This window comes from Schistocerca americana, chromosome X, assembly GCF_021461395.2.
Source record: "Schistocerca americana isolate TAMUIC-IGC-003095 chromosome X, iqSchAmer2.1, whole genome shotgun sequence".
Classification (NCBI taxonomy): Eukaryota; Metazoa; Arthropoda; class Insecta; order Orthoptera; family Acrididae; genus Schistocerca; species Schistocerca americana.
The window spans coordinates 386813980-386828436 of record NC_060130.1 but is presented as its reverse complement, the minus strand read 5'-3'; the positions used below and the strand labels follow the sequence as shown (position 1 = coordinate 386828436).

Below are 14457 nucleotides of genomic sequence, written 5' to 3'. Positions count from 1 at the left end.
TGTTGTTTGAACCACCTCAGAAAAGGTTTGCTACTTTACATGTAATTTTCCCTACCTATGGCATGCTCACATACTTATCTGACTTATCTGTTAGTTGTGATGTAGCCTTATTTGGTGTTGGCTTGTCTTTGTCATTGGGTATGTGGGAATTTATTTTACTGTTTAACTCAGGTATTAATTTTGGACTCTTAAGACGATTTCGTATATTCTGTTGAGCATTGCTCTATGTTATGCCATTTTGAACTTACCTAGGTGGCACGAGGTTTATTTCATTGTGACATCTGGTTGTGTTGGTCTCATGTATACTTGAAATTTATGTTTGCAGTTAACAGCTGTTTAAAATGATATCCAGGAAATTTAAAAGTTTGACTGTCTGGTGTTCAACAGTGAACATAATATTCCAATGCATTTTATTCATATGTTTTCCACGGGCTTCAGATTCTTCTATTGTTATATTAAATAAGATTATTATTTCCAGTAGTAAGAGAACCCTCAGACAGTTAATAAAGAAATATATTGAAAAAGATATGAAGTCAAACAAACCTGTGACCATTTTTACTGCCCACCCTTTGGCATATACATTCAATACTGACAGTATTCTGAGACATGTAGCAGACATGGTTCTTATAAAATTCAAGTCTGTCATTTGCTTTACCTACACCTGAACCTGTGTGATCATTCCATTTCTTATCCTCACAAATTATTACATCCAGGTATTTGTATGAGTTGACTGATTCAATTTGTGCCTCACAACAGCTGCCCTGAGAAAACTAATCATTTGCATTCTGTCAAGGGCACAATTTTAGATTTTTAAAAATTAAGAACAAGTTGTCAATACTTGCACCATCTTGAACTCTTATCAAGATCCAACTGAATATCTGCCAGATTTTTTCAGATAGTGCAGCATTTGCAAAATGTCTGAGATTACCATTAATACTGTCTGCCAGGTCAATAATGTACAACATGCACAGCAAAGCTCTCAACACATTTCCCTGGTATATCTTAAGTTTCTCAATACGGCTGACATTAACATCTTTATCACTAGTTTATGGAATGGTGCAAGAATTAAACAGGGGCAGTACTCCCACATCTTTCCCCACTAAGGAACATTTCAAAATTAAGTTCAGCATTTCTACTTTCCTTTTGCTGCCATCAATGAGTATTATATGAATCTTGCATAATTCAGTCCACTAAAACCTAGCACCACAATTAAATGACATAATTAACCTACACTAGCAATTCGAAGTAACTCAATTACAAGAAATGCTCTACAAATACCTTGAAGTCTAATTTACTTGCAGTCTCATTTACTTGCATGAACTCTTACTTGATCACATTTGATTTCTGCACACAGTTCACATGAACTTCTAACAATGAGATGTGACTATACTTCTTCAACCAACTTGCACTCTCTCTCCTGTAGGCCTGTCACTGGCTTGATCCAGTTCAATTTCTGCTTTATTTGGTATGTGTGCAAATGTTTTTGTTCTTCATGTGTCCATTATTCCTTTCTTTTTTCCCTACCCATGTCTTTTGCAATTTTTTACTCTTTTCTTTAACATCATCTATTTGTCATATCTGAACATTTTTATTTACTCTTTCTCTGCATTCCTGCATTTCTATATATGTGTCTGCAAATTCTTGAAGCACTCTGCAAGGGTGCCTACTTAAAACCTTTTGGGAATTGTTCTCACTTCCTCATCTGCCTTCTGTTTAGTTACTGAGTGTGTGGTTTTTTTCCTTCTTCATCACTGTCTCAGAACCTAATTTTTATCAGCATCATCTCAAAAATGGCCTTTGCTCCAGAAAGTACAATGACCTGAATTTTTTATGCATATAGATGTTCTTTGCATAGTTATTTTCACCACCACTGATTAAAGGCTTTATATAGCTTTAACTGTACCTGTATTTGTAACTTTCAGCTGTTATTTCTATACAAGGTAAAACCTTATACTTACTGTCATAAATGTCTTCAGTATTGAGTGTAAGCTCTTCCTTGGATTTATTTCACAGAGTGGTAAATGTATATCATTTTTCTCTGACAGCAATATGTGAACACGATTACTGGAAATTATAAAATAATTATGAAAGTCCATATTTTTTATATTACTTTACATTTCTAAAACACTATTTAACATATACTTATTAATTTCTGGTCAATCAGCTTGCAAGAACATGCTTATCATGATTTTTCATCTGTTTAAATTTGAAAAGTTAGTTTTATGAAACATATGTACATACGCAATCCATTAAATATAACTTCCTAACTGCCTTTTCAGTACAATAGACGTTGCAAATTTTGCAAGCTCCTTGATAGAAATTTGCTAATGTTTTGTCAAATTCATTGATAACTGAGCTTAAGTTTGTCACATGCAAGAGCATTAATAGTAATTTTAACACAGTAAACATCTGATGCAAAAAAGGTAGTCACAGCCTAAATTTTCTCAGTCTGAGATCGTCTTTGACACTACCAAGCAGTGCACGTGTTTCAGCTGGAGGGCTGAAGATCAGGACATTATCTCCAGCAGGACTCACACCTGCTTCACGATTTGAATACCTCCATAAACAACTATACTAGCAAGGACATGTCACGTCAGCAGCAACACCGTCACCAAGATGTTTCTGCAGCAGTGGGCAAAAAACACTTACAAGATGTATGTTTTAGCTATTCTCTTGCAAATACACCCCAGGCTGTGGAAGTGAACCGAGTGACTGACTGATCTATGGAAATGCAAACTGGTTAGACGTAGTCTAGAAAATGTGTTTAGACACAGTCATGCCAAACACCCACCTGCTTTGAACCACACCCCCTATGTCTTTTCCCTTGGCAATCACTGCTTAGGCGGACAGGTTGTAGTGGCATCATCCAGGAGGGATTTGGGGGGAGGGAGGGATATATAGTGAAGTTACCCTATGTCACTATGGAAACCAAACAGCTGTTGGCCACTGTGGTGCAAATATCCACAGGGCAGCTGTCGTCAGGAGCACCCTCTGACAAGACCACACCAGAATCTGGCATATAAGCTGGCCCAGAGCCAGTCTGAGACAGTTGTAATGTGATATGGAGAGTGTGTGGTTAATGTAACACATCAAGCTTTGCCTAATGAGCAGTACAATACACATGTTCAATACACAATACAATTCTAAATTTCATTTTTCATTGCTGATCTTTTAATTATTCTATTTCTTCAAAGTACTACATTAGTGTTATTGAATTGTGTTCACTTCTCCATATTTTTTCTTTTATTTACAGTTCTTATTCTATAAATGAAATAATTGACCAAATGAATCAAAAACAGGGATATGCAAGACACTGAATTGTACCTTAATGACCATATATGGGCATATTACTGAGAGCATGAGCAGTGTATTGCAGAAACACTGATGGCTGGTGAGTTCAGGATGTTGTCACTGTAATAACTCAATAAGGCCAAAGTAATGTTGTGAGCCAGGCCACCTTGCTGAAACAGTCAACTCAATGGTATTGCATAGTCTAATGCAGCAAGGGGCAAAGCAGATTTCCACACTGACAGTAGCAGTACTATTTTAACATACGTGACTGGTTGTAGCAAACATGCACAGCAAGCACGCTGCTGCTAATTATAAGCACTGGTCATTTTTGTAATAGAATTTTTCCAAGGCTCACAGCCCTGCCAGGATGATAGGACTCTGCCAGACGAGGAGTTGGCATGGGCCTGCCACTAGGAGTCGGCAGTTCGAGACCACAGCAGGGCGATCATTCTATGCGCTAAGCCCACCCCAGACTTAGTGCCATGGTACAGCAGGCCACACAAGGTCATATTCAGGGGTACAGCTGACTCTTGCTTGGGGGGGGGGCAGCAGGTTGCTCCCCGTGCACACGAGCCATCTACTGCCATAAGAGGATGGGCGTCTCAGCATGGGGCATCCTCTACCACGATGTGGCCAGGTGTTGCCAGGGCCCGCAGCAGATACGCCATCATCGAGAACACACCACATGGTATGTAAACCACAAGGCTGGCTTATGTAATGTGGCTGCTGGTGCGGTGAAGTAGCCAAGTCAGCATCGCAGGGTGTGCAGGCAGCCAGTCCAGCAGAATTCAGCAGCTTGCCAGCAACTGACCCAGTATATCGAGCAGCACAGATGCATAAATAAAAGCACTTGTTACATTTGTAGCTGCCTTTCTCTGGAGCCTCCTGCATCCCCACCTCACTCCACCATCCTGGCTCATAGCTGCTCCACATTGCATCAGGGGCACTATAGTTTGGTGTCAGAATTTGCAGCATCGTCTTGAATCAGGACAGTGTCTGGACCATGGCTGGTGTCAATATCGTGCAGTGAGTGATGAATCATTTGGTTATGTTACGGAGGGTGTACAGACACGGAAGGAAGGCATGACTGTCATCATAACTGAAAGGTTACCTTCTTTAGGCCGGCAGAGCAGACTGATTTATCTGAGTTTAAGGGTAATGGTAGAGAGCAGTATTTGGTGTCTGTAGGGTGTATGCAATGTAACTTAGCTGGGCGTACTGTGCCATGCATGGAGGCAGTGCCTCTAACCTTTTATACATGTCATCAGTATGGTCATAATGCTAGGCAGTGTAGAGTGTCTAGGTGACTGACGACAAAATGTAAAGACTAACTTCTAGTGATCTTTTGGCATTGTAATTAATTTTTGTATTACTGTATGTAATGGAGAGTAAGTGTTCTAATGGCAGAGTCATAGATGAAAAGTTTGCTGAAGCCGGAAGCAGTATGGATATTGTTAGAAAAGACAGCACAGCTAACAGCAGATAATATGCAGTTACATGGGCAGTTGACAGTTAAGGATGAATAGTTAGCAGTGCTTCAGGTACCTCAGTATGAGAAGGATCCAGCTACTTCAGGATTAACTGTTTTCCCTTTGTGAAAAATCATCTCAGGATGTACAGTCATTCTTAGAGGACCTTAATATGTCAGCGGAGATGGGTGGCTAGAATGATAGTCAATTACTCAAAAAAATGGTTCAAATGTCTCTGAGCACTATGGAACTTAACTTCTGAGGTCATCAGTCCTCTAGAACTTAGAACTACTTAAACCTTACTAACCTAAGGACATCACACACATCCATGCCGGTCGCGCGGTTCCAGATTGTAGCACCTAGAACCACTCTGCCACCCTGGCCGGCAGACAATTACTGTTGGTAGCAAAATTGTGACCAATTGGAGAAGCAATAACATACATGAGGTGTATAGAATTGCTATAGAATGCAGCAAGAACACAGCAACCTTTGAACAGTTGGAGAAGGGGCCTTTGAAAAGGTATCAAGAAACATTACCATGGAGGTATTTTCGGGAGCAGTTGAGCACTACTGTGAAGAGGCACGGAGAAACAGTGGCAGATTCCATGAACAGGATAAGGAAATGTAATGAACATGGGTATGAGTCATGGCAGAGTGATGCAGTAAACACAGTTTTGTTGCAAGAAGCTGATCACAGGACAATCAATGCTTTTCTGAGGGAATTGCTGTGATACAAATCAATAAAGGTGCAGACAGGTGCAGCAGTGCATCTGCAGTCTGTTATTAGGTTAGCGATGGAATGTGAAGAAACTGACATATCATGAGGGGTATGAGATAGATGTGGGGTATTTTCTGTGAACAATAAGTGTTATAGGTTTGGACAGAATGGACATTCACATAGGCAGTGTCAACAGCCTAAGGGAAACAGAGGAAATTGAACGTGTCATCAACAGAATTTTGGTAATGGATTTAAGGATGACACAGCAGTGCAAGTATCAGTTGCCAGTAGAGACTTAGTGGGTCAAAGACAGTGGAACCTGCCATGTTATAGGTTATGTAGGGTCAGTGATAATTATGTGAGACTGTTGAGGTTGGCGGACATAGATTTATACATAGGGGCTGTTTGATTTGAACAGAGGATATAGGTAGTACAGCATCTAAGTGAGACCTACAGCATAATCCTGGGGTTAGAATTTTTGCATCATCATTGTGCTAAAACTATCTTCAGAAATGTACAGTAGAACTTACAAGGGAATAGTCCAATATGACTTCTCGAAACATGCCCTGAAATTTTTTATACATGAAGAATATGCATAAAAAAGCAACATCACAATGTCAAAATTTTAGCTGTTAAAACACTAGCAAGTGTTCTTTAAAAAAATGTCAAAAACTGCCAAATTCGTAGCTCGCCACGTGGCTGGAAAAATGCACACCCCTACCACAGCTGTAGTATACAGTGAGTGTGTGCAGCACAGCAAGTGCACGGCCTTGGTTGATGGCTCAATGGTAAACAGATAACATAGCACAATGCAATCATCATTTGTAAGGCAAATTTGAGTTTCCATTGATAATTTCTCTCACACAATTGTTCACAGTTACTATTCACTCAAATTTGCAACTCAGTTAATATCCATAATACACTACTGGCCATTAAAACTGCTACACCAAGAAGAAATGCAGATGATAAATGGGTATTCATTAGACAAATATATTATACTAGAACTGACATGTGATTACGTTTTCACGCAATTTGGGTGCATAGATCCTGAGAAATCAGTATCCAGAACAACCACCTCTGGCCGTAATAACGGCCTTGATACGCCTGGGCATTGACTCAAACAGAGCTTGGATGGTGTGTACAGGTACAGCTGTCCATGCAGCTTCAACATAATACCACAGTTCGTCAAGAGTAGTGACTGGCGTATTGTGACGAGCCAGTTGCTCGGCCACCATTGACCAGACATTTCCAATTGGTGAGAGATCTGGAGAATGTGCTGGCCAGGGCAGCAGTCAAACATTTTCTGTATCCAGAAAGGCCCGTACAGGTCCTGCAACATGCGGTCGTGCATTATCCTGCTGAAATGTAGGGTTTCGCAGGGATCGAATGAAGGGTAGAGCCACAGGTCATAACACATCTGAAATGTAACGACCACTGTTCAAAGTGCCGTCAATGCGAACAAGAGGTGACCGAGGCGTGTAACCAATGGCACCCCATACCATAACGCTGGGTGATATGCCAGTATGGCGATGATGAATACACACTTCCAATATGCGTACACCGCGATGTCGCCAAACACGGATGCGACTATCATGATGCTGTAAACAGAACCTGGATTCATCCGAAAAAATGATGTTTTGCCATTCGTGCACCCAGGTTCGTCATTGAGTACATCATCGCAGGTGCTCCTGTCTGTGATGCAGTGTTAAGGGTAACCGCAGCCATGGTCTCCGAGCTGATAGTCCATGCTGCGCAAACGTCGTCGAACTTTTCATGCAGATGGTTGTTGTCTTGCAAATGTCCCCATCTGTTGACTCAGGGATCGAGACGTGGCTGCACGATCCATTACAGCCATGCGGATAAGATGCCCGTCATCTCTACTGCTAGTGATACGAGGCCGTTGGGATCCAGCACAGCGTTCTGTATTACCCTCCTGAACCCACCAATTCCATATTCTGCTAACAGTCATTGGATCTCGACCAATGCGAGCAGCAATGTCGTGATACGATAAACTGCAATCGTGATAGGCTACAATCCGATCTTTATCAAAGTCAGAAACGTACGCATTTCTCCCCCTTACACGAGACATCACAACAACGTTACGCTGGTCAACTGCTGTTTGTGTATGAGAAATCGGTTGGAAACTTTCCTCCTGTCAGTACGCTGTAGGTGTCGCCACTGGCGCCAAGCTTGTGTGAATGCTCTGAAAAGCTAATCATTTGCATATCACAGCATCTTCTTCCTGTAGGTTAAATTTTGCACCTGTAGCACGTCATCTTCGTGGTGCAGCAATTTTAATGGCCAGTAGTGTAATTAGCAGTTGCCTTTTCAATATCACTTAAGTGTTAGCAATGGAAATAAAACTGAATTAATATTCTTTGCTTGCTAATAGCATCTGTCATAATGTGAAATCAAATTAATGTTTTCAATCTTGCAAACATGAAAATTGAAGGACATGGTTTACAGTCACAATCACCTACTTTTCCTGAAGACCTACATATGTATTATTTATTAGTTCATTTCTGGTACATCCATTAGAAATTGTAGAAATGCGAGTTTTAGAAGAAACAGGAAATAACTTGGACAATTCTGTGAAACATAGTTTGAATGATAGTTAAGTCCAGAACAAAAACAAACTACCTTCCAAGCCCAAATAAAACATATGCATAGCTTTCAGTGATAAAAGAAAAAGTCTGCAAATTTTTTGGTTAAATGAAGGAGGGAGAAAATCTTATAGTTAAGCAGTGTACAAAACCGGTCTCATTTTGTAAAAGCTGAACATGAACTGTATAAAAGGAAGAAAGATTTATAGAAACTATTATGTATGTGCCCAAATTAAAATCACAAAAGTTTCAAAGAAAAACTATTCCAAAGATATAGAACTGCTTGTGATAGTGGAATGTTAGTGAGGGAGATCTACAATACTGCAACAATACAATACTGAATTGCACATGGGATGAACATTATGATTTCCTGGCTTCTTTGACCTAGTTACACAGATTCGGGAAATTATATGGATAAGGAAGTCACAAAATTATGACTTTTACTTCAAGTAAACATGTAGAGGAGATGTCATTAATAAGTCCTACTACAGGGAAATTCATAGCTGATGTAAACTGAAGCTTTTTGTTATCCCCTAAAATGCTGTGTATAAAGCCAGCCAGTCAGTCAGGTTTTGTGCAAGATCAGGGTGCAAATCACAATATATAATCTGAGCAAAAAAAATGAGTCGCTTTGCACTCAGTGAATGCTGTGACACATTTGTATACAAGAATCAGTAATCCACTGATAAGTATCAGTGGACTACTGTTTCCACAACTTTATATCTTTCTTTAGGGACCTTGAGGCAAATTAGGAACAAAAATTTTAAAAAATAACCATTTAGTTGCAAAAAATCTTGTAATCAACATGGCAAAAACTGGAAGAATGGGTGAGAGACAGTTTCAATATTACATCCAAAACATCTTCATACTAGTCACAGAAAATAATTCATTGTTCTTATTGGACTCTTCACCTAGACATAACAACACCTTTGTCTTTAGGAGGGCAATGAAAAGACTTAATGTTGTGGGTTGGCAGGAGAGCCAACACCGGGTACTAGAGGAAGCCGAAAGGCACGCGTTTTAGCTCACGCAGGCTGGCGTGAGGTCTGGAACAGGACAAGGAATTTAGACTTTAGAAAAACGGACGTAGCTGGTGGAATACTTAACTTTAATCCATTAATGATGAGCGTCGCTCTTGACTGTACATGACTCAGTATCAATAGTAACTGGTAATGGCACCTTGCTAGGTCGTAGCAAATGATGTAGCTGAAGGCTATGCTAACTATCATCTCGGCAAATGAGAGTGTATTTTGTCAGTGAACCATTGCTAGCAAAGTCGGTTGTACAACTGGGGCGAGTGCTAGGAAGTCTCTCTAGACCTGCCGTATGGCGGCGCTCGATCTGCAATCACTGATAGCGGCGACACGCGGGTCCAACATATACTAACAGACCGCGGCCGATTTAAAGGCTACCACCTAGCAAGTGTGGTGTCTGGCGGTGACACCACACTTAATATAATTCATATTCCACCTGGAACTAATACCATGATTTAGTCTCCCGATAAAGAAATTTTTCAACAGTGTGAAGCATTTTTCAGAAAATTGTCAACCAGTACAACTGCACTCTATGTCATTTCAGGTTTATCAGTGCAACAGTATTGTTAAACTTCAGACAACTGAGCAGTGTCAGTTTGCATCACCATGTTTTATGAATCTTCCTCCATCCCTATTCTGTCTAAATAAAACTACTAGTTACTGAGAAGTGCCAGAATGCATTAACTTTTCTTTACTCAGGTGTGCCTGATGTAAGGATAATGTTTGTTTTTGTCATTCAATAGACATGTTTCACTTTTGTGATGACAGGGAATAAACAAGGGACTGTTTCGTTGTTACTGAAATACACATAACTGAAAAATATCATAATAATTGTGCTATGAGGAATCGTTATATTTCATGTCAACAAATTAATGTGCTGATTAGGAGGAAGTTGTCTGTAATGTAACATCATACACTGCCTTGATTTTCTTTCCTCTATTACTCACTTGTGTAACAATTACATCTGCAAAAGTTTAGCTGCCAATATGAACTTTAAGTTACTCAAAAAGTCAATTATTTGGGGGATTTTTGGTATTGTTTAAGTGCTTAAAATTTGCATGTGTGCATTCTGGACTTCATGCTGTGCAGCACTACCTTCTCTCATCCTAACTGTAACTGCTTATTGGCCAATGCACGTGCTACATGGGAAGTACAAACAACTGTTATAAGCGACTCTTTGTGCGACAAAAATAAGTAATTTTAACATTAAAAAGAAAAATACTTATAATACAACTTAGCAGCTACAAATCTGACAGTGCATTTATTTTGATGTATTCTTCCTGTGTGAAAAATTTCACAGTAGGTTTCAATATGTTGGACTGGACCATTTCGTTCTTAGTGCAATGAAATTCTAGTTAGGGAATCTGTTACCAGCGTAGAACTGTCGCAAGGGACATCTAGCATATTGGACAAACCAGTTGAAATGCGTAAAACTGCACTAAGGCTTGATTCACATGACTGTGTGCCAAGTGGTATGGGGAAGTCGCTTTGGGTGAAGGTCGAGCCAGATCTACCTTTGAGTTTGTAATGTACTGTAGAGCCTCTGGAGGAGAATGATATACTGGATCCAGTTTATTGTTTTATCAAGAGGAGTGTTGCCCATGTACATGAGCAGTATGGTGGGAGAGTGGTATCTATAAATATAGATAATTTTGGCACCAAGGAAGTGAAATTATGGAGGGGGTGTTAATAGTGAGTTTAGACATTCCGTAGGAGGAGTGGTGCACAAGGAGTGTGAACCTAAAGCAGCCATGAGCTGCTGTTAAGACAGTGTTATATACAAAAGTGGAGCATCTAAAGGGAATAAAGAAAGAGTGGATAGAAGAACTGCTGTTTGAGTTTGAAGATTTAATTTTTGACGGGGTCTGTTTCCAGCAACACCAGTGTCTCAGCACCAAATACCAATAGGCAACAAAGCACCGGTACACCAGAAACCAGATCTCATTCCTAGGTATTTACACCCAATTGTGGATGATTAACCAGCAGTTAGTGAAATGGTCATGCAAAAAAAGTCAATGGGTGGTTCTAGACAACACAGGTTCTGCTGTGATTACCGTCACGTGAAGAGCAAGACTGTAACAGATGCATATCCCATCCCCAACATTACTGAGACTGTCGATAACTTGAGACTATGTCAGTACTTTTTGACCATGGGTTTGAGGAGTGGTTACCATCAACTGGAGGTTTTTCATGAAGACTGACCACAGAGAGCATTTTTGGTACTATGGGTGCACTATCAGTTGAAGAAAATGCAGTTTGGATTGCAAAATGTGCCTGAAATATTTCAGAGATTATTGGACAACATGTTATGTCATTTGAAATGGCATCAGTTTATTGATTACGTAGACAATATTATCGCCGTAGTCTCAAAAGAAATGGCTCAGCATAGACAGCTTCTGAAGGAAGTGTTTAAGAGATTGTGGGTTGCATGTCTGACATTGAGCAGAGAGGTGCCATTCTGCATTAGAAGAGGTTTTGCGCATGTGATAAGTAAAGATGGTGTAAGGATATATCCGAGGCAAGTGCAAGCAGTAACAACAGATCTCAGTGTCTAAGGCAATTAAGGAACAGCAATCTTCTTTGCGGATCTCAAATTACTACAGCAAATTCGTGAAATGGCATTATCACACATCCAGTTGTTAAGAAGAGGTGTGTGATTCATATGGACAGAAGCATGTCAGGACATGTTTGAAGAAATCAAGAGTGTTTTGACGTACTACTCAGTTCTAATATTTCCAGATTTTCAGATGGAGTTTATCCTTTCAGGTGCCACATCTAATCATGCTTTAGGATGCGTTTTGAGCCAGGAGATTTTAGCGGTGAAGAGCATCTTGTAGTCTGCATGTCAAGAGAGCAAAATGCACCAGAGAAGAACAACAGAGGAGGAGATGTTGAGCCTCATTGATGGTGTCACATATTTTAAATGTTATCATGAACTGTAGTGGCAAGGTTGTTACAAGCATTAGCGAGACACACAAGGGGTAGTGACAAACTTGCATGGACAACCGAGTGCTAATCTTTTGCCGCCTGAACAGTACTTGTCCAGGTTACAGAAAGCAAGGAGCAAGCTACTGCCTGAGTTAAGCATCTCACAACCACAGTTGTATTGGCCAGTTGTACCAAAGGAGTTGTTACTAGCACTGACGATAACATTTTTGAATCAAATTTTAGAACCTGACCTAATTCATTCTGTGGATCAATTCGTTGCTGGGCCAATGGATGCATTTCAACTGAGCAGTTAATGCAATACATAAAGTAGTTCTGAGAACGACAATAACTTGTGATGGTGATTTTGAATGCTGCAATACTAAGCACCACAGTGGCTCTAGCTCTTCTCTGAATAACTTTTATTATTTGAGGTGGAGAGCCAATTGTCAGCATAAACCACTAACAGAACAGATTCCAGTAGACTGAATACCTAGAGAATAAGAGAGACTGAGAGTATAACCTTGTAGTGTGAATGCAGGATAGGTGTAAATTTATGTTTAAGAGAAAAGAAGCAATGGGGCAGGCAGTGAAGGTTTCAATTGCCAGAAGTGAAAACAAGTGTGATTTCTACACTCATAAGAAAACAGCATAATAAGAAAGATTGGATGCAATACCTAAGACATGTGAACAAGTCATCAATTGTGTTAGTTATAAAATTTCTCCATATTTTGTGCAAACATACAGCATGAGGTGAAACTTGTTTTTAAGGTCAACTTTAAGAACTGGGTCTTGTTCACAGAGGGGGTAATGCAGCGTAATGACCATATATGGGCATAATAGTGTGATCCTCAGTGGTGTATTGCAGTGCTGAATGCAGGCAAATGCAAGATGTAGTCACTGTAGTAATTTAACAAGGCCAACACAGTGTTGCAAGGCAGATTAGCTTGCCGAAACAGCAAACTCAGTAGTACTCCACCAACTAAAGCAGCAAGGGGCAAGGCAAATTTCCACAATGACAGTGGCAGCAGCCTTTACAAGACTGGTAATGGCACATGAGCACAACAAGTGCGGCACTGCCAACTATAAGTACTGATCACTTTTGTAATAGGATCATTCTTGCAGCCCTACAAGGACGGCGAGGCTGCACTAGATGAAGAAACCACATGAACCTGCCAGCAGAAGACACTGGTTCAAAACCACAGCAGGGCAACAGCTTTACACACTAAGTCCCTCCCTGGATTTAGTGCCATGGTGCAGTGGGCCACACCTAGTCGCCTCCAGCAGCATTGCTGACTCCTGCCCAGGGGGAAGTGGGCTGCTCCCTGTGCACACAAGCTATCTACTGCCATTATGGGATGCGCATCTCAATGCAGTGGACATCCCTTGCTGTTACACAGCTGGATGTCACCAGGAGCCATAGCAAATACATCATCGTACAGAACATGTTATTGGCGTAAAAGTCATGCGACTGGCTTACATAATGAGGCTGCTGGCACAGTGATGTAGCCACATCGGCATCATGGGGTGTGTAGGCAACCAGCCCGACAGAATTCAGCTACCAGCCAGCCACTGACTGGGTGTATCAAGCAGCACAGGTGCATGAATAACAGAACTTGTTACATCTGCAGCTGCCTGAGCTCCCACCTCACCTCAACTATCTGTTCGCACCATCCTGGCTCACAGCCACCACACCCTGCACCAGGGAGTGTTATAGAATTTTTAATGTTTCATAATACATGAAATTTTCTTTAAAATACAATCATTTTGAAAAACTTACAATTATTGGAGAATGCTAACACTAATTATTATTCTAATTCTTGTGGGCAAATGTCAAAACCCAAAGTAAATAAAGAAAAAAATATTAAAATACCTTATAGGTGAAAAGCCTGGTAATTCCATAAAAAAGAGAAAGTGTTGATAGAAATCTCCCTTGTAATCATATTTCTTAAATGTCAAGTAAATTTAACATTAAATGTGTAAAAAAATCTTTTGGCTTATGAAATTGTAATTACACAGTGTGTTCAGAAATTCCCATTAGAAACTTCTAGGACTTGTAGGGGAGAGTGATTACATAACATTTTGAATAGGAACCCATGTTCAGAAACGTACTGTTCCATTCTATGACAGTTTCAGCTCAAATGTTGAACTCATCCACTTCCATTTAAGTACATTTGTTTGTATTAACACTTAAGCATTACATGTTTAAATTATTCCAAAACAAAAAAGAACCCAGTATACCGCCAGTGCAGAATTGTACCGATGCATTACAACAGCGGCTCGATGTGGCAACCACCAATGTCGTTACAGACATTGTACCTACAAGGCACGTGCTGGTATGCACTCTCCGTCCCAACTGGTGTCTCTTCAATTTCTAATGCAGTGGCTAGAACTCATGCCAGCAGATCTTCCTCTGT

At 40.3% G+C, this 14457-nt stretch overlaps 1 protein-coding gene across 1 annotated transcript in view; it reads right to left on the bottom strand.

Moving 5' to 3' along the window:
• Positions 1 to 14457, bottom strand: part of LOC124554958 (8-oxo-dGDP phosphatase NUDT18) — a 157604-nt gene that overhangs the window by 13322 nt on the left and 129825 nt on the right. Inside the window, exon 5 of the mRNA XM_047128662.1 lies at positions 1959 to 2064. Coding sequence (XP_046984618.1) covers positions 1959 to 2064 — 106 coding nt within the window. The remainder of the gene's footprint in view (positions 1 to 1958; positions 2065 to 14457) is intronic.